Source organism: Leptopilina boulardi, unplaced genomic scaffold (assembly GCF_019393585.1).
Source record: "Leptopilina boulardi isolate dan_hultmark-lab unplaced genomic scaffold, ZJU_Lbou_2.1 LbouV2_30, whole genome shotgun sequence".
Classification (NCBI taxonomy): Eukaryota; Metazoa; Arthropoda; class Insecta; order Hymenoptera; family Figitidae; genus Leptopilina; species Leptopilina boulardi.
Window position 1 is genome coordinate 1,859,627 of NW_026137863.1, and position 22,705 is coordinate 1,882,331.

At 25.7% G+C, this 22,705-nt stretch overlaps 1 protein-coding gene and 1 long non-coding RNA gene across 2 annotated transcripts; both read right to left on the reverse strand.

Annotated features, from left to right (window-relative positions):
- Positions 1-11,907: 11,907 nt before the first annotated feature.
- On the reverse strand, positions 11,908-15,010 carry LOC127282416 (uncharacterized). The gene is made up of 2 exons (XR_007843201.1): positions 14,068-15,010; positions 11,908-13,985 (listed from the first exon to the last, which is right to left on the reverse strand). It is a non-coding gene; the product is annotated as an uncharacterized LOC127282416 (long non-coding RNA).
- A 5,173-nt stretch (positions 15,011-20,183) lies between these two features.
- Positions 20,184-22,390, reverse strand: LOC127282417 (DNA-binding protein Ets97D). The gene is made up of 6 exons (XM_051306644.1): positions 22,216-22,390; positions 21,557-21,854; positions 21,331-21,481; positions 21,185-21,261; positions 20,870-21,104; positions 20,184-20,784 (listed from the first exon to the last, which is right to left on the reverse strand). Exons 1-6 carry the CDS (start codon positions 22,251-22,253, stop codon positions 20,249-20,251), a joined length of 1,335 nt encoding a protein of 444 aa, XP_051162601.1. The 5' UTR covers positions 22,254-22,390; the 3' UTR covers positions 20,184-20,248.
- Positions 22,391-22,705: the final 315 nt, after the last annotated feature.

Consider the following 22,705-nt stretch of genomic DNA (forward strand, 5'->3'; position numbering starts at 1 on the left):
TTTAAATTGGAAAATTATTAATCAGGCATTTTGGGATTTAAATAAAAATTCATCTTTATATAAAATAAAGACATCAAAATTTGCGCCTAATCCTCCTTTATATATAATATATAATTTTTGCTGCGTATTCTATATACACACTTGGGTCAAAGGGGTCGACGACGTTCAAAGGTGTAGTGTGGTTTGACAAGTGCAAGAGGTCAGAGTTCTTCTGTCATGCGTCAACAATATATATGTTTAGAGAATAGGTCATAGAATATAGAGAACGAGAAGAAGGAGAGAGAGAGAGGTTAGGGTAATTTTCATATCCGGTTTAGAGAGTAGACGTGTGTGCATGTAATCAACACTACTGACCTAGGCGATAGTGCCGCACATAAATATATACGCACATATTACACACATATATATGTATATTATACACACCAAAATGATGATTTATCTATATACATGTATAAATAAATCATCATTTTTGTGTGTGGACTTGTTCTCGCGTGCTTTTACTTACATGCGAACACGTCTCTTTGGTGTATATATATATATATATATGTGTATTTGACACTTGTAGGCATGGAATTGTGTAAGTGTCTATGAGAAAACGCAAGCATGTGTAAAACAGTACGTAGCACACGCGAGCAAAAGCCTTGCGCCAGCCAGACGGTCGTTGCACAACTTAGGTATTGATCTAAGCCGGAACTAGTTTCCGTTTCCGTATTTCCATTCTCCAGCATTGTCATCCGTTTCTTTTGGTCAAATTTTGGAATTTTGGTTTCAAATCTTCCAAAATTCTATAATTAAGTAATATAGGTCTAATGTGATCTCCATACTCAAAAATTGGCTAAATTTTACTTGGGTCACGACAAATCTGTATTGCGGAGAAAAATAGTTATAGTAGATTAGCTAAAATTTAGTTATACGTTAACCCTAATTGCTATTGTATTAGCAATTATTGTTCGCATTGTGATTGCTATAAATAAATACTTATATTTATATATTTGAAATTCCGTAAATTTCGTTTTAACTGGAATTTTATCTGAAATATTTCAATTATTGATCAAATGGAGCCTGTGTCTTCCTCTCACGCAGCTCTTGGTCGAAAACTTTTATGGGGACACTGACCCTTTCTATCTCGTACGTATATATATATATATATGTACATATACCCTGCTATATATGTATGTATGTATACTCGCAGGGGTATAAGGATAAAAACTTTCCGTTTATATCGAAACTAAATATCCTGTAATTTGTTTATAATTCTTTTATTCAGATGAAGGAAAATAATGTTTGCAGATTTTCGTCTTTTTTTGCTATATATATATACAAATCTGAAATTAACTTTTGATTTTAATTCAATTACGCTGATTCGTTCATTCAGTTACACTGTAAAACGAAAATGTATATATTACTAATATGCTTTCTTCTTATATCTCTGATATTTGGAAACTAAAACCGAATATTTTTGAATGAATTTAATTATACATGAAAATTATTCCTGTAGAAAAATATAGTGGAAACTCCATTATAATCATTAACTTCGAATTCCGATGGCTGCGCTTTTTTTGGGTATATACGGATTTATTCTATTATAAAGAAGTCGCGAGGCATTTTGAAAGTTTTAAATTTTTACTAAATGTTTCGGTATTCCAGATAAAATGGTTCCTAAGTTATAATATATAATATTGTATATACTCTGTTCCAGGAAAGATAGATATTTTTTTGCGCATCTTGTTGTAAAAGCGTGTATTTTTAAGTGAAAAAGACGTTTTCTAGATTTTTTTCTGAAAAACATGGCCAATGATATGAAAAGGATTGTAACATATGTTGCTTTTCCTATAACTATAAAATCAAGCAAACATATATTTAAAATTTTTGTGACCTGCGAGCCTGGTCTCCAAAAAAGACAGTCGGAAGGGTCTTTTATGGTTTTTATGGCTTTTCATTGCAAAATTAAAAATTGTTGGAATTTAAAAAAATAATTGTATAAATATTATATTTGCAATAGGTTAAAACAATTACAACGGTATAAAATGTTTTGCAAATACTACTATAAGATTAGAGTTTATGTACATATGTAAATCATGAAATTATATAACTTTTCCAAAAGCAAATTTTAATATTTAGACTTAAAAATTTATATCGTTGGAATCGTCAAAATTTGCAAATGGTAAATTTAATATTTAAAAAATTATTTCTTTGGATTTAAATATTTTTTATTTTTCACCAAAATGTCATAAAATCTAAACGACCCTAAAATGGATATAAAAAAAATTTAGTTGTCAATACACATGTTTCTTCAAATTTAAAAGAAATTGAAAGAGAAAGCTTATTTGCTGAAACGGAAAATAATATACGCCTAGTCCTTTTATAGTTTTCTGCGCCCAAATTCGTCTTGAAAAATAAATAAATGGTTCATAGTCATTTACTTCATGTGTGCATATTAAAGCACTCAGCATATCATCTTCAGATGCGTGATGCTTTATTATATATGTCAGCATATTATATACATGTGTAAATTGCTCCACGCACATGATATTCCGGGTATGTCAGAATCCATAGATATATATATATATATATATATATATATATATATATATATATATATATATATATATATATATTAGGGTCTAGTATACATATTTTGGTAAAGATCTGGCACGTGCTTCAAACAATATGCTGTCAATTTTAGTAGACAGGCGAGAATATGGTTCTATATATATCAATTAGTTTATCATACAATATTCATATCGACTGTGTATATATGCCTATCCGCAAATTATTGTATGTATATATATTAATTTTGATTTATATATAATATTTCACTCATATGATTTAATATAGACATAATATTCAAAAACACACAAAAGTTATTTTAGATACAAATCTTTACAGGAATATTCCTTATTTTCTTGTTTGTACATGCATTTGTATTAGGCAAAAAAATTAAATAAAGGAATACCGAAACATTTTGTAAAATTTTAGAACTTTCAAAATGGCTCTATATGCGTCGCGACTTTAAGAATTAGAATAATATACTCAAAAGAAGCGCAACCAAAAGTGTCGAAATTCGGAGCTAATGATTTTAATAAATAAATCCGTATACTCAAAAAAAGCGCATAATCAAAAGTGTCGAAATTCGGAGTTAATGATTTTAATAAATAAATCCGTATACTCAAAAAAAGCGCATAACCAAAAGTGTCGAAATTCGGAGTTAATGATTTTAATAAATAAATCCGTATACTCAAAAAAAGCGCATAACCAAAAGTGTCGAAATTCGGAGCTAATGATTTTAATAAATAAATCCGTATACTCAAAAAAAGCGCAACCAAAAGTGTCGGAATTCGGAGCTAATGATTTTAATGTAGTTTCTGATGCTATATTTTTCTATATAGCAATAATCTGATTCGAGAAGCCAGTTTTCCTTTTTCAAAATCAGACCTTTAATATATCTATATATAGCACAATTTTCCGCAGCGGAAAAAGGAAAGACATTCGAAAAATGCACTGGACCACTCTCTCTCTCTGTGATGCTGTGAGTAGTGTCATCATCAGCTACATTCTAGTGTTGGGTATAATATATATAAGTATTATATATATATAGTAAATCGAAAGGAAGGGCTCGTAGCAGAAGGGGACATAGGCATGGTCTACACCTCTCTATTAGAACGAATGCCAGTCATTGGCCAGACTGGTCTAGGTGGTAGGCGGGGATAGGCCTATGGGAGTAGTAAATCAAGCCATGGTGCTTTTTTTTCCACCATGCCTAAAAAAGTCATCGCGCATCGTAAAAAGACAAGTTCAGAAAATGCATCCGTTATAATTGTTCCTCCTCTAATAACCCGCGCGCAAGATCATCTCTAATTAATTAATTTTTACAACACTCATCACTTCACAGAAAATTAAAAGGCATTAAAATAAGCTGCAACCGGCTTATTATTTTTATCCAATTTTGCTTATTCCCGTGTAGAAATTTCCCTACCAGGGCCCTGGTAGTGAATAATAATCTGGTCCCGATCAGGGACTGTTCAGGGCCAGATTAGGGCCACGAGAAAAATGGGGATTTCCTAATCAGGGACACATCAGGCGTAGCGTCACATTCCCGCCCGATCCGGCCCCGATCCGAGCCATGGCAAAATTTCTACACGGGTTTTAATCTATTTTGGTATTAAAATAAGTAAAATTGGATTAAAATAATAAGCGTTACAGCTTATTATAATACCTTATAATTTTCTGTGATAACAAATTTTGTTGGTACAACAATTCTCTATTGTTTTTAGTAATAAATTCCTCTTACTAATAATATATTCGGTGGTATCACAGAAAATTAAAAGGCATTAAAATAAGCTGCGCAACGCTTATTATTTTAATGCAATTTTGCTTATTATACTACCAAAATGGATTAAAATAAGCAAAATTGGATTAAAATAATAAGCATTGCAGCTTATTTCAAGACCTTTTAATTTTCTGTGAATATACTTGTTATACTACAACAACATTTTAGGTTGTTACAACAACATTTTATTGTTTCTTATAAATTTGTATTGTTGTGATAACTGAAAAATTTGTTGTAATATAACAAATATATTGTTAGTGCAACAGTACAGATTTTTTGTATAGCGACAAAACAAAATCTGCGCGTTGGTTCCATATATATATACACAGAAAATTAAAAGGCATTAAAATAACTACGCTTATTATTTTAATTCAATTTTGCTTATTTTAATACCAAAATGGATTAAAATTTAGCAAAATTGGATTAAAATAATAAGCGTTGCAGCTTATTTTAATGCCTTTTAATTTTCTGTGTACCTTCTCCGTGCAGATTTATTTGAACAAAATTGGTTATATTGGTTATAAAATTGGTTATATTTTTAATATAAAATTTGAAAATTGCATCTTCTTTTTTTATTCCGCTCTCTCATATACATATATATGTTTGCCCATGGTATATGATGCAAGTTATATGCGGGATTTTGTTGTACCCTTTTTTTTTCGGTTGTATTGCACGTCATGCGGTAACTTTGCAACGGTCTGCACACATATATTTACCAATGCAATGGGCGAACATGAATAATTGAGCGCGTGTGTGTTCATCTATATACTTACATGTATATTCTGAATCTCTGAATGCCTCGAAGGGAATGCATTTATCGTAATATGAATGTACTATGCCACGCGGTGCACATTATAATATACAAATACGCACACATACATGCATTCATATAGAATATATATATATATATATATATATATATATATATATATATACAGCTGCACACTTTATGTTCTACATATACATATATAATTTCCCATTTTTGTGAGAAATTATTTTTTGTTTGTATACTGAAAAAAAATTTATTTGATTCAAATAAATCGGTTTACTATTATTATCAAAAATTTACACCCATATAGAGAGAAATTATATATATATTTGTCTCAGAGCCAAATAAATATATTTGGTTTAAATAAATTTTTATTTGGTTTAAATAAATTTTTATTCGATTTAAATAAATTTTTATTTAATTTAAATAAAAAAATTTATTTACGCCAAATAAATGGTGTGAGCACAGAAAATTAAAAAAGGCATTAAAATAAGCTGCAACGCTTATTATATTTTAATCTAATTTTGCTTATTTTAATATATACCAAAATGGATTAAAATAATAAGCGTTGCAGCTTATTTTAATACCTTATAATTTTCTGTGAGACAATAATATACGTTTTTATTTAACATATAAATATATTATATTTGGTTCAAATAAAACATTTTCTCTGTTTATATCATATAAATATTTATTTGTATCGAATAATTATATTATTTGAGTTAAATTTGTTTCAAAAATACAAAAATTATATATTCACAGAAAATTAAAAGGCCTTGAAATAAGCTGCAACGCTTATTATTTTAATCCAATTTTACTTATTTTAATCCATTTTGGTATTAAAATAAGCAAAATTGGATTAAAATAATAAGCGTTGCAGCTTATTTTAATGCCTTTTAATTTTCTGTGTTGGTTTAAATACGCAGTTTAGTTAATTCAAATAAAAATTATTTGAAGCAAATAAATTTTTTTCTTTTTCATAAAAAAAAAATATTATAAAAATATATTTCTCCTGTTTATAAGAACGTGATGGAATATAACAATAATTTTGTTGCAGATAAGTTATTTGGTTAATAGGAATTCTTTCTTCGCTTTGAAAGCAAACATTTTTCTGTATATATATACATATATATAACTAACTTTTACTTTGATGTGTATAGCTCTAGCTTTACACTTATCCTCAATTTTCACCTCAGCTACCATATGAAAGTCACGTATTGTGTATGTATATATATACATATATATATGAAAGATATATTCGTGTACCTACATACAACCATATTATGTACAAACCTTATAGCGTCGTGTTGCTATGGGGACGAGTCTGTCCACTCTCTTCTTTATATTTCTTATCCTCTTATTTTCTCTCCTCTCATTTTCTCGTAAACTCTTTCTTGTTCTTTCCTCCTTGTCTATATAGCCATTGCCAAATAAATATTTATTTGTTTCAAATTACTTTTATTTGATTTAAACAAATTTTTATTTGGTTTAAATAAATTTTTATTTGATTTAAACAAATTTTTATTTGGTTTAAATAAATTTTTATTTGTTTTAAACAAATTTTTATTTGGTTTAAATAAATTTTTATTTGATTTAAACAACTTTTTATTTGGTTTAAATAAATTTTTCATTTAATTTAAATAAAAAATTTTATTTACGGCCAAATAAATATAGGCTGAGACAAATAAATATATATATATATACGTTTATTTAACTCAAATATATTTGTTTAAAAAAAAACATTTTTTTTGCGTTAATTATTTTATATTATATAATATAATTATAATATAAAAAAGTCGGATTATATATCATGAGCCAAAAGTTCTGAACGTTCAAATGAACAAAATATTTTTTTAAATCTATAAATATTAAAAATTATAATGTTAATGTAAAATAAAACAGTAAATTAAACAAATATTAAATTAATAACTTCTTTTTAGATATTTAAAACAATATTTTGTAATAAAATTTATACTTAAAGAAGTTACAAAAAAAATTTTGTTCATTTGAACGTTCAAAACTTTTCGTTCATTATATATATCTGCACCCAGAGAAATGTTTTATTTGAACCATAAATATAATATATTTGGTTTAAATAAACGTATTATTGTCTCACAGCCTACTAGTCTATTTATTTAGCGTAAATAAAATTTTTTATTTAAATTAAATAAAAATTTATTTAAATCAAATGAAAATTTATTTGAATCAAATAAATATTTATTAGGCTGTGAGACAAATATATCATTTCTTTGCGGGTGTGATGGGAATTTTTAATTGTTTCTATTATAAATAAATAATTGAAATTTTATCAATAATAATTTATTGATAATATATATATATATATATATATATATATATATATATATATATATATATATATATATATATATATATATATATATATATATATATATATATATATATATATATATATATATATATATTATAAAATGCGTACGGTATACATAATCAATTTTCATATATGTCATTTGTATCATTTCATAAATCACAAATTTCTATTGGATTCTAATTTTGACAGCAAATATCGCAAACACGCTACAAAAGTTAATTATAACATTAATTTGTCAACTATCAAATTAGACGTCCTAAATAATCGAATATATATCCTGTATTATATACAACAAAATTTTATTTCAAACGATTTATTTATTTTTCAAATTTGTTTTATTTTCAAAATATTATACAAATATTATTATATTATATACAATACATTATTTAAAATTTTTTTAGAAAAAAAAGATTAAATTTACATTTTTTAATTTTATATTGAATTTTATATATTATATAATTAATAATTAAATAATTATTTGCTCAAAAAAAAATTAGTTATTAATACATTAAATTTAATATTATATATTTCATTTAATATTTATAAAAAAAATGTTTATCTAATTTTATTATATTATTTATATTATAAAAATCTTATAAAAGTGTGTGCGTGAAGGAAAGGGGAAATAATCTGAAACGGTCGTCCCTGCATTTGCAGTTCATTCACACGAACCGTGTGTCTCGCTAAATATAATATGGCGGTGTGGCCCCTTGCCCCCCCCCACTCCACTATATACCTCAATGCCCCCTAATCCAACGCCCCTGTGATTACGCGTCATCCTCCCCCATAACTTCCCCCTCTCTCTTCATTTTCGTCCTTACGCCCACAATTGCATATATGTATGTATAAAATGCATATAGAGGCCAATGCACAAATTAAGTGACGCGCGGTATATATATATATATTTACAAGAGAGCACACGTAAAATAACTACTTCTAATTCCAAACAGACACGTGTGTTTTGAACTTGAAAGTTACTATATACTTCCATAGATTCTCACATGGGCTTTCGTCCTTGAATTTTACCCCCTGAAGCCCTATTTGATTTACTCATCTTGAAACTTTTATCCCTCTTTTATCTTTTTTTCAAATATTGTTAAAAATTATTTTTTTGAAATACAAAATAAAAATTAATAGAGGCCTTCTCATTGCAAAATTATTATATATTGATTGTTTTAACAAGAAAATTGAAAATATTAATTTTTAGATAATTTTTTTCAATTGCCATGTTTTGGCCAAGTTGATAAATTTTAATTTATAAATTAATAAGTACGGTGTAGCTATATATTTATTATTGATATTGAATATTATTTAAATTAAAGCATTGATGAAAATTAGTTTTCTATATTCAGCCTAGACAGAGCCAAGATTAGTAAAATATAATTTTTTTATACCTCTAAAATATCAGTAATAAGTTTTTTGATATAAATTTTATTCAGAAATACGAGAAATATATTAAAACAGTTGGTAAAATTGTAGCCTAGACAGAGCCAGAATTGATGAAAAATATAATTTTTTATACTACACTATCGGTATTATAATAGATTTATATTAAAAAATGCAGGAACAATTTTAAAAAAGGCTTTGAAATTATACGCCAAGACGCAGCCTAGACAGAGCCAGGATTAGTAAAATATAATTTTTTTTATATCTAAAATATCAGTAATAAGTTTTGATACAAATTTCATTGAGAAATGTTAGAAATATATTAAAAGAATTGGTGAAATTGAACGCCAATATGTAGCCTAGTTATAGCCTGTATTGATAAAATATTATATTTTAATATTAAAACATCAGTAATGTAATAATTTCCACTAAAATTTAATTCAGAAATGCGGGAAACAAAAAACAATTAGTAAAATTGTCCACCAATACGTAGCCTAGACAGAGCCAGAATTGACAAAAAAAAATAATTTTTTATACTGAAATAATAGAATTGTACATAAAAATTTTATTTAAAAATGCCGGGAAAGTAAAAAAGTTCTTAAAATTGCACGCCAAGACGTAGTCTAGACATAGCCAGGATTGATAAAATATAATTTTTTACACTGAAATATCAACAATAGAATGTTTTTGATACAAATTTTATTTAGAATTGCAAGAAATATTTTTAAAAAAAATCGGTAAAATTGTACGCCAAGACGGAGCCAAGATAGATAAAATACAATTTTTTTTTATACTTAAAAACAGTAATACTTTCAGTTTCAGCATTTTATCAACTTTGATACAAAATTTCATTCAGAAAAGCAAGAAAAAAGTTATTAAACTTTTACGCCAAGGCGTAGCCTAGATATAGCCATGATTAATAAAATATAATTTTCTTTATAATAAATTATCAATATTGTAATTATTTTGATTGAATTTTTATTAAAAAATGCGGTAAAAATTTTAAAAAGTTCTTAAAATTGTGCGCCAAGTCGTAGCCTAGACACAGCCAGAATTTATAAAATATGTATTTTAATTGAGATATTAGGTATTGTACACAGTTTCGATAAAAATTTTATTTAAAATTGCCAGGAAAGTAAAATTTTTTTAAAAATTGTACGCCAAGACGTAGCCTAGACACAGCCCGTATTGACAATATATTTTATACAAATATATTATTTATAACTCATTTAGTTTATTAAAATTTTCTCATAGGCGATGGAAAATACTGAAAAATTGTATATACATAAAATGTCTTTTTATAAAAATTGTTAGCCAGATTCCAGCCTAGATAATGCCAGGATTCACATCATTTTTATATTAATACACCAATTAATCATATTTTTCATTAAAATTACATGCAGGGAATTAAAAATATAATTACAAAAAAATTGTAATATTTTACATTGTGCAAACTTGGATGCCAGTTCACAGCCAATATTGTGCCATAATTCACATAATTAACCTTGAAATTTTAATCAACTAATTTTTATATTAAAAAAAAAAGAAAAAAATAATTTTTTTTTCGCAAAAATTTCTTTTATCTCAAATTTCTTTTAAATTTTAATTGTTTCTTTTTTTGCATTTCATCATCTTTTTTTTTTAAACCCATATAATATAATTCTCTCTCTCTCTCTCTCAATATAAGCAAAAGCTCTATTCTTGCACACACGCGTTTATCTTCGTTAAAATAATACGTGCAGTTTCTGGACCGAATCGTGCGGCCCTTTAGTCGAAACCGGTTAAGGGTTCCTGTTCCACGAGATACTTTTTACTGATTCTCTCTCGTTTCCCCGGCAACAGATTGTCAAAATTTAGCGCAATGAACCGTGTCATACTGCGCGTGTATATTGCAATTTTACGGAAGCTATTATATATATACACACACGTATATATATATATATATATATATATATATATATATATATATATATATATATATATTTGACAAAAATTAATTTTTTTTTTACATTCAGTTTCGGTGAATTAAAAGAATTACAGAAAATACAAAATTTTTAGCTCTATTTTTTTCTTTCTTTTTTTTCCACATATTTCGCTGACATTTACGATTCACTTTCTACGCTATAATTATTTTATTGGAAACTCATTTTCGTGTTTTAATTTTTTTTTTTCTTTTAAAGAGGAAGTAAATTTAATTTTATAGCCAATTAATAAAGGGGTAATTCGGTTCATAGCAATTAAATATATAAATTGATGACACACACGTGAACACACTTTTCTTTTGAGGGAATTTTTTTTTTTTTTTTTTTTTTATAGATTTTAGTAAATAATTTCTGCCTCTAATTTTTTTTTGTGCTATTTTTTTCTTTGTTATAATTATATAATTATTGTCAATCGGTATCATAATTACTATATAATTAATTATTTATTTATAATTTATTTATAATTTATTTAATTCTTATATTATTAATTATAATTATATTTAATTAAATATTATTCTTATAATATTATAATTAATTATATTTGTTTACTTATACATACTATTAATTAATTAAATATTAAATAATTGGTATTCAATATTATTTTAAAAATGAACTGGAAATTTCCTCAACCACGCGGAGATTCGAACCCTAACTAATATGTTTCAGCGACACTTTAATTCCCGCGGCTACTTCTTAATTTGAAAATTTTCTTTATAAATAATTATTATAAACGTAGCATTATAATTACTATATATTTATTATTAATTTATTATTGTTAGAATACTATTTATTATAAATGTATTATTATTATTATTATAATTATTATTATTATTAAATTATTATTTATTATTAATTTCTCTATTAGTTATTAATAAATACTAATTATATTTACATTAAATATGAAATTAAAACGAGCAACTGTTATAGCCGCTATATCTTAAATTAAAAATTTCGCCCAACCACGGGGATTCGAACCTCAAAGTATTTTGAGCGAAAATACGACGCTTTAATCCACGCGGCTATTTTGCAACTTGAAATTAAATTCTATTAAATATAATTTCTTCCCTTTAATATCTTTATTATTGAATCATTTTTGTATTTTTTTTTTTTTTTTTTTTTTTTTTTTTTTTTTTTTTTTTTTTAGTATTAGTATATTTTTAGTATTACGTTTTTTTTAGTACAGTATTTAATTAAAAATTAGTTAATAAAAATTAAATAATAAATTAAAAAAATAATAAGTATTAAATTAAGTAGAATTTTTTTTGAATTTTTAAAATTAAATTTTTTTTTGAAAACTAATTTTTTTGTTTTTTTTACTTTTAATTTCCAAGATTGAAGATTTATAACAGTCATATATAATAAATAAATATAAGATAAATGCTTGATTAAGATCGTGTGAAGAATCATAAAGGGAAACAGTTGTAGATAAAAGGACATAATTGTTTAATTGGTGTATTAAATTTGTTTCTGTGGTCACTCCCCCCCCACTCCTTTTTTTCTCTCTCCTGTATGTGTGATTAAATCGATTTATATGAGGTGCGCGCGAATATATATATATATATATATATATAAATGTTAGTTTTCTCTCTCTCTCTCTCTCACTCACTCTCTCGGCATATCCAACTGATGTCTAATCGGTCAATTGGAAACGGGGCCCTTATCCCTTTGGGCCACGGGGAGAGCCTGCAGAGGCCATTAAACTGTCTACGAACGAAGAGGCCGGGGGGATTTTTACAACGCCCAGGCCTACCTACTCCCCCTTTTATACTCTTATATTCTTTTTGCTCCTCTTCTTGCTTTCTTGTAGGATTCTCCTTCTCTTTTTTTTTCTTTTCTTTTTTTTTCTTCTTTACTCGGATCTCTCTCGACGACGACATTGGCGTCAAGTCAAGGGGACCCCTGCAATATAACCCAACCCTATTATATTTCACTGGTTGGAAAATGTCCCATTGTTTTATATATATATATACACGAACTGTATGTATGTACAATATAAGCGACAAATATTCTTCTAAAAAGATGAGAGAAAAAGACAAAAATGAATCATCTTTTTATGATTCTGAATCACGTACGCAAAAAAAAAAACATTATATTCACTATACCTTCAATTTTGAGGTTATGTTCGTTTTCAAACTGTTTTTGAGAATATGATCTTGATTTTTGAGGTTATGGTGAACTTTAAGGTTATATTCGTCTTTAAACTCTACGCCAACTTCACAAGGGTTATGTTTTTTGATAATATGATCTTGATTTTTGAGGTTATGGTGAACTTTAAGGTTATGTTCGTCTTTAAGCTATAATAACTATAACTCTTTAAACTATATTATACAAAAAAAATCGTAGTTATCAATTTATTAATAATAATAATAATGTAAATTTATTAAATAAATATATAGAAATTACGTAACAGAAAATATAAATTTTTATTATTACTTTTTTATTATTATTCTTTTATTTTGATTATTATTAATTAAGTTATTAATTAATTATTTCTCTTAATTATTTTTTAATAATTATTTTTTTAGGTTATTATTATTACACGGAGAGAAATTTATGCTACTGGGTAACATAATGATGTTAAGGGCAACCATATTTAGTGCTAAATATACAGACAGCGATAAAGATTGTAGTATTTACTATCAGATGATTATAGAAATTTGATTGTACAATTTACAATCTTTGATGTTAAAAATTTTATACGATCTCTTTACGTTCTCGAGTGGCAAATATACACGAACCTAACCTCGCTTTTTTTGTAAACTTAAATAATTTCATTTTATTTTAATAAGACATTTCGATAAGAATTTAAACTTTAAACTTTTTACATAAAAAAGAGTATGTCTATTTTTTCACTCCGTCTATAAAAAGGACTTGCTTAAACACAAATATATTTATCAAACGGTATATTTTTTTCACAGAGTCAATTGAATTTGTATTATTTTACTAATTTTTAAGTTTAAAAAAGTAAGAAAAAATATGAAAAAATTTGTTTTCCAAAAAAAATTTCAATAAACACATGTACATTTATACAAACGAAAAAAAAACTTACTTGATTTTTGTAATCTTGAAATTTTTTAAAAAATTTTAAGCGAGGTTCTGGTTTTGGTATAATGAGTGATATTGTATCATTGTCCAGTAAGTAAAACGATTCTTCATCAATTTCACCGTCTAAACAACGCAAAATTGTTTTGAGGTTATAAACACGTTCACACTTCAGTCTTCGCTAATTCAATCAAAATAATAAACCTACCTCCAAAAGATGGAATCAAAGATTCCATATTCAACGACATTAATAAATTTTTAACAAACTCGTCCATTTTTTTATTCACAACTTTTTTCACTATATATAAACACGTGCGTGAAAACACAAGGACCGCAATTGAATAGGCGAAGTATACACCACAATCAGCGCATGCGCTCACATTTAATTTTTACAATATTTGATAGTAGTGACTACAATCCAAAAGCTAACATATTTTACGTCTTTGGGTAACATCTTGGATAGTAAAATGTTGATAGTAGATTCTTGTCAGTAACACAATGATAGTACCTTGTACAATCTTTCTTTTTACTATCAAATTCTTACTATCCATTTCTCTCAGTGTACTATTATTTGTATTTAGATTATTATTATATTATTTATAATCATTATTTTAATTTTTATTACCATTGTCCTATTGTTAATTGACTTTAAAAAAAATTGTCAATTTCTTATCATCTGCAGTTTCGTAATATTGGAAAATTTTTGAAAAGTCATACTTAATGGATTATATATATGAGAGTTACATGTATACCTTTTTGTATAATATAATTAAAACAAATGAATCTGAAACTGACACGATTGCTCTAATTAATTATATAGAATATATGTTTTTGATATCTCTTTATATATAATATATATACAACCACATTTTTATTATATATTGTATATAAAAATTAATATTCCAATTTAATGCGATTAAAATTTTTAATATATATAAATCGTATTTTTCTCTACTTAATTTATTTATTTTAAATTTATTTTCAATTTATTATAAAATTATTATATTTATTAGAATTTTTTTGTTTAATCGAATTTTAATCGGAATATTTTTACCTCTTCAATTGTTATTAAAATTAATTTATTAAATAAAATAAATTAATAAACAAAATACAACAATATTTAACAATTATTTATTTTTTCAGATGCCACGAGAGAAAAGGGGGGAGGGAAGGTGCAAAGAACGAGAGGACGTTTCGCAGGATTTAAATATATATAAATATATATTTATATATGGAATAACGACAAATAACGAACTCAAATTTCGTTCAGCTACTTGATGACACTAACCCGTAGATCCGAACTTGTGGGCTTTTTTATATGCATACCGCAAGCTCCTATCTACCGGTACATGTAGTCAGGCCGGCGTTAAGTAATCGACAAAAATCATCAAAAAACAAAAAAAAAAATGTATTGCGACAACGTTATCATTCTTCCGGTATCAACAACGATACACTCACTTTTTTTTATAATTATCGAGAACTCAGAACAGAAATTTTTTTTTTTGTAAATCTGTATATAAAATAAAAACAAAATTATTATTTCTTTCTTCAAGTTTTATAAAATTCTTGAACGTTTGCAATTTTTTTTTTATTTTATTTTTGCTAACGTTGCGCGTTATATAGTTGTGACTTCCCTTTTAATGTTCGACGTCAGTTATAAAATTACTCTATACCATACGTAGATGGTTAAAAAAATTAACAAGATGGAAAAAAATTTTTAAAACAAGAATTTTTGTTTGAAAATGCTAATATAAAAAATTACCGACACAGAAATCTACCTTACCGACTGATGGTACAACAGATTTTTTGAAAACTGAAAATATAAAAAATTACCGACATAGTAATCTACGTTACCGACTGATGGTAAAACAGGTTTTTAAAAATGAAAATATAAAAAATACCGACATAGAAATCTACATTACCGACTGATGGTCGAACAGATTTTTTGAAAAATGAAAATATAAAAAATTACCGACATAGAAATTTACCTTGCCGACTGATGGTAAAACAGGAGTTTGAAAAATAAAAATATAAAATTTATCGACATAGAAATCTACCTTACCGACTGATGGCAAAGAATTTTTATGAAAAATGAATATATAAAAAATTACCGAAACAGAAATCTACCTTACCGACTGATGGTAAAACAGATGTTTTGGAAAATGAAAATATAAAAATTACTGACATAGGAATCTACCTTACCGACTGATGATAATTACCGACTGATGGTAAAACAGTTTCGAAAAATTACAAAATTATCATCAGTCGGTAATTACCATCAGTCGGTAAAGTAGATTCCTATGTCGGTAATTTTTTATATTTTCATTTTTCAAAAACTGTTTTGCTATCAGTCGGCAAGGTAGATTTCTATGTCGGTAATTTTTTATATTTTCATTTTTCAAAAAATCTGTTCGACCATCAGTCGGTAAGGTACATTTCTGTGTCGGTAATTTTTTATATTTTTATTTTTCAAAAATTTTCTTTACCAACAGTCGGTAAAGTAGATTTCTGTGTCGGTAATTTTTTACATTTTCATTTTTCAAAAAATCTGTTTTACTATCAGTCGGTAAAGTAGATTTCTTTGTCTGTTATTTTTTATATTTTTATTTTTCAAAAAACCTGTTTTACCATCAGTCGGTAAGGTAAATTTCTATGTCGGTAATTTTTGATATCTTCATTGTTCAAAAAATCTGTTAATTTCGTTAATTCGTTTTATTAATTAGTTGCTTAGTATTAAATATTATAAATAAATAAATATTAAGCAAGTAAACTAATTAATAAAAAATTTTAATTCATTATAATTTTTTAATTAGAGATAAGAAAAAAAAGAAAGAACTGCGGTACATTTATTAATATGTATTTTAGAATATAAGACCTATAATGAAGTGAGCGAAGAAGAAAGCAAAGAAAAAAAAAAATTTTTTTTCTTTTTAGAAGAAGCTCTAAAGAATCTAGCGGCGACGCCTGGGTGAGGTAGTAGGTTGTATAGTAGGGAATGTAAATTCGCAAATATGAAGTCCACTGTACAACTTGCTAACTTTCCCGGTCGTCGGCGCCTCGGCGTTGGACTATTGAACACTGATCAGCATTCATCTTTTTCAGATTTAATAATAATAGGCTAATATACATATAGATAAAGGAATAAATTTTCGTCGGAGACAAAAAATAATTTTTTCAAAAAGAAATGAGAAAAATTATATAAAATATATATGTTTCAAATTTATATTGCAACATTTTTATATTGTGCTCTTTTTATATATACACAGACTTTTTTTTTTATCAATAAATTGATAATCAATGTTGACATGAAAAAGAAATATGTCCTGTAAAGCTTGGTTTGCAATTAAATCTGCTTCGTTTGCGTTTATTTTTAATTTACGGTATTGTAATAATTTAATTGATTTTTTCAGTAATAAGATGTCGATAATTTTCTATAAATGTAAATTATATTAATAGCTTAAAAGCTTGGTTTGCAATTAAATCTGTTTCGTTTGCGTTTATTTTTAATTTACGGTATTGTAATAATTTAATTGATTTTTTCAGTAATAAGATGTCGATAATTTTCTATAAATGTAAATTATATTAATATAATATTATATTATAATTTATAAATTATTGACATTTTTTTAATAAACTGACAAAGAAATTTTTTTTTTCAAAAATTCGCTTTTTGAATACTTATTTTGTACGAAAAGAAAAAATTCATACAAAAAAATATTTATATCAAATAATTATTTATAATTATAATATTCGAATAAATATAATTATTTAAATCATAGAAATTATTGGTTTAAATAAATATTTATAATTAAAAATAATCGAATAAATAAATTATTTGAATCAATTATTTCAATATCATGAAATTTAGTTATTCAAATAAATATTTATTTTGACAACAGTGATTGTTTGAGTTAAAAATAATTTCTTTTCAGTGTAGGAATAATTTTTTTTTTTTTTCAATTTTCAACGAAAAATAATTTTGTCAATCAAGAATTGCTTTTGAAAAAAATCTCGTTCAAAATTTAATTAACATATAAAAATAATTAAAATTTTAATTGATTTAATTATAATTGAAAATTGATACATAAAAATGGCAAATTTGGAAAAAATTTATGTCAATTTGGAAAATTCTGTGAAAATTCACAAAAAAAAAAAATAATTCCAGAGAAATAAAAATTCATTGTCATTTGGTAAAATTATAAATATCAAAAGAACGCAATTTTGATTACAAAAAAAAAAAAAAAAAAAAAAATTTGCGGTGAAATATATCTCTAACATTGTATATATTTGTTATTTATTACTATTTGATTTTGAAATAGAGTATTTTATCTATTCAGAGAATGGGAATTTACTCTCTATGAGGCAAAATGAAAATGAAATGAGAGAGTGAGTGTAACATATATATATATATAAATTTGCAAAGTAAGAGAGAGAGAGAGAGAGAGAGAGAAATACAGAGAGCGGAAAGGTGTGCTTTGTGGAGAATGTAAAAGGGAAATTGAGTAAAAGTGGCGGAAGTGCTGAGCAGAGAGAAAAGGGCAATATGGCAGGCGGGCAAAATACAAAGCCTGCCGCGTCGCCGGTTCCCTGAGACCCTAACTTGTGACGTCGCGTCCGATATCTCACAGGCTAGATTCTCTGGTATTGGCGATGAGAAGCTGTCTTTTGTCAATCAAAAGTCAGTCCTTCAACATCAAATTGAGAAAAAAGATATAAAAAAAACAAACAAAAAAAGAAATACAGAAAAAAAGGAAATGTTATCTCGCCCTATTTTATAGACAAAAAAAAAAAAACAGTTGCATTGACCTCCTCTCAAAGGATCAGAATCTTTGGATTTAGAGGATTTTTTTCTACCCTTCCCATCATATATACTTAGAGATAAGAATTTAATGACGATACTCTAAATTATATTACCTTCAATTTCTTATCTCTTAAAAGAAGAATTGGACCAAAAGTTAGTCTTCTTTTTGTTTTTTATAAAAAAATATTTTCAATCATTAAAAATTTCATTTAAAATAAAATCGACGTTTTCTCACAAAATGTAGAAAACAATTTTCATAATATATTTAAATTATTTAATAATAATTTATTAAAAATAAATAATTAATATTATTAAAAATATACAATTTGCTTATTGTTAAAAATTTACTTGTTTTCAAAAATAATTATCTATAATTTTTATTGAGAAATTTTTTTTATTAAAAACAAAAAAAAATATTCAGTTCAATTCTTCCTTAATTAATTGCCGAAGAAAAAATCAATTTCGTCTTTAAATCAACAAAAATAACTTTTTTTTTTTAATTTTCAATTTAATTTTCGAGTTTATATTCCGCTTGTATGTTGATGTGCAGAATAAATTTTTAAGCCCTGTAATTTCGCCTACGATCTGTCACTTCGCGTTTGTACGTAACTATAATTATCTGAATTGCTGTTCTAAACGTTGTGTGTATATAAAATTATATCTTCAATCTGGCAAATTTATAGGCGACATCGAAATATTCGATTTTTTGTATTCATTTTTTTTTTTTTTTTTTTGCAAAATGAATCAAATTTTTCATGTTATATATCTGTAAATATTTAATGTAAATTAAATTATTATTGAAGAAACAGTCAATTTTTTTTTACGAAACATATTTCTAAAAATTAAGATTATAATAAATCAATTAAAATAATTTATAATCTTTGTTAATTTTTTAATTCCTATATCGATTAATTGATTCCATAATTTTTGTATTTTCCTAATTTCGAAAACAAAATAAATTTTAAAGGCCTTGTTCTCGCTTTTTTTTTTTGCAACACTATTAAAATTCCAAACCTTTAAAATATTGGTTAATAAAAATTTTTCCCCTTCAATGATTGTATTTTATTTTTATAAAAATACAGAGTAAGTATTTCTCCTTTTTCCTCAATAACAACTATAACTTTTTATTACCCTTTTTTAAAAACTCTCGTAGAAATATAAGTTAGTATGTATATATATATATATATATGTATCAAAGTTTTACATATTTGAAAGCTTGATTTCTATCTTTTTAGTAAATAAAGTGAATTTATTAATAATTACTAATTATTAATCAACAATCTCACTTTTTTTTTGTTGATTAATTAATAATTGGTTGACAATATTTTTTTGTCCTTGTAATTTTTCAAAAACGTCAAATACATAAAAAAAAAGAACAAGAGCTCTTTTTTTTGTGAAATTTTATACAACTATAAAATACCCATTTAAAAAAAAAAACAGTTAACTAAAACATTAAATCTTAAGAACTATTTTTTATGCTTTCTTTTTTGTTCAAAAGAAAAAAAATTAATTGAGAAAAAAAATTAAAAAAAAAAAAATTTATTTACATGAAAAAAAAAAGAATTAAAAATTTAAGGCAAAAATTTTTTTAAAATTGAAAATTTTCATTATAATACCTTCCAGCGCCTTCGGTGACAAGTCTACTTAAATCTTCAGCTGAATAACCCAATAAATCTTTTAAGTCACAAACAAATTTATAAACAAATCGTTTACCATGTACCTTTGATATCATATCACCATCATAATAATAACGTAGTGCTCTACTTAATTTTTCATAATTCATTGTTGGCTTATTTTTCCTTTTACCCCATAATTGTGCAACAATTTCCGGTTGACTTAATTTAAATTCACCTTCAGTTCCAACCCAATGTATTACACCAACATGTTCACGATCAGTCAATAATTCCAATAAAAATTGCCATAATTGAATTTGACCACTATTAACACTTCGACTTGAACTTGCCAATGTTATTGGCGATTCTGTATTATTTGTAATTGGCATATTATAAACACGTGACACTTGATTTGTAAAATTTCGTGATTTCACTGGTTTTTGTTGTTTTACTTTTGGTATTACTTCCAAATTAACTTCAGGCGATGATGGTGGATCATTTTGTACGACAGCTGCAAAAAAAAAAATTTTTTTAAATTACATTTTTGAAAAATAAAAAGCAAATTGTAAACAAAATATAACAAAAATTCTAATTACCAACAAATTTGCATTTTCTCAATAATTCTAAATGTGTCCAAAATACTTCTCCTGGATCGGTTGGTACTTTTGTTTTAAATTCATCGTGAGTTAAATTACAAAGTTGTGCACCGCTTATATTCCAATCGGCCAATTTTAAAGAGGGTAAATTAAATTGTCTCACTGCCCATTGAAGCCAGTGTTTCACTTGCGTTTGTGTCCAATCTCTTGGATCGGAAGGAATTTTTAATCTCTCCTGTAAAAAAAAATAATTGGAATATATTTGAAACTAGTGCAAAAAAATTGAAAATATAAAAAAAAAATTCAAATTAGCACCTGTTCTTTTTTATACTGATGATCAATTGTCCATTTAATGACATTACTTTTTATATCCGACACTGGTGTAGTGGAAGCTGTAAAAGAATATTTCAAAATTAATCATAAAATTTTAACAATCATTCTCTAAAAACAATTATACATACGACTGTGATCGACTAATTCCACATAATCATCGGCTGGTTTTAAAACATCAACAATATTAATACGTCGCTGTGCAAATCTAATTTGTACATTAACTTGCACTAGACCTTCACCTTGAACGCATTGATCCACCAAATTTTTATGACACTCCAACTAGTTCGAAAAAAAAAAGAATTCAAATAGAAAAATTCATTGCAGTAAAAAAAAAAATCAATTTTAATAAATTACCATTTGAGTGTCTTGCAACCAAAAGGAAAAATCAGTTAAATCTTCACCGAGTCTTTCCTCCAATAAACTTTTAAGCCTCGATAATGGTTCTCTTATATCCATGTGTTGCATTAAAATACCATCATTTCCCTCATCACCATTTGTTGCACCCTCTAATGTAAAACTTGGTTCCACTTCTAAATCGGAACTCTCCTGTTGTAATTGTGCCATTATATCATCATCTTGCGATAACATTGCTTCAGGTTCCATTTTGATACGTTTAATCATCGCATAATCCGAATCATCGTCCATATCGAAACTATTTTTTTTTTTTGTTTATTTCAAAAAATAATTTAATTCAAAAATTAAAATTACTATTTTAAACGTACAAATTAGTAAACTATTAGTTTAAAAATATCCGCGACGTTGTTGACAATTTCAAAACAAATAACAAAAGAAACATAACAAATTCTAACCTGTCAGAATAGAATGACGATTAATCGCTTCGATTAATTAATTTTACATATAGATTTTAAGAAACATTTCTCGATATTCAAGAAAACAAAGGTAATATTTAATAAAATATCGAAAATACAGTATAACGATTGTAACAGAAAAAATTGAGGTTAAACTGAAAATAGAACACACATGCTCTTGGTGAAAAAAAAAGACAACTTTACCTCGGTACTGAAAATTTTCTCGACGCCACTCGATCCATGAAAGTTATCTTTTACACTAATAACATATGTATAATTAATAAATTGAGGGGAAAAATTTGCTTTTTTAATTATATTTATGATATCACAACTTTTGATAAAGCACTGACAATTTGGAGTAAATCACTAGTGCGCATGCTCGTTAATATTAGCAGCGCCATCTGCTAAACATATTCCTCAACTAATATCCAATCAACGAAACTTTATTTGATTGGTCAAAATATTGCCCGGCAACTATTTAAATATTTTCGAAAAAAAAACCAACAACGAGATAAATATATTATAAATATAAAAATAAATATAATAAATAAATATAAAAATAATTAATAGTTGTTCTACAAATAATGTAAGAGATTTCTTTAATTTGTTTTTATTTATTAGTTTTTTGTACTGGACTGTTCAGTATTGTTTTGATGTTCGTTTCGTCAACTGTCAAATGTAATCGAAAGTTTTT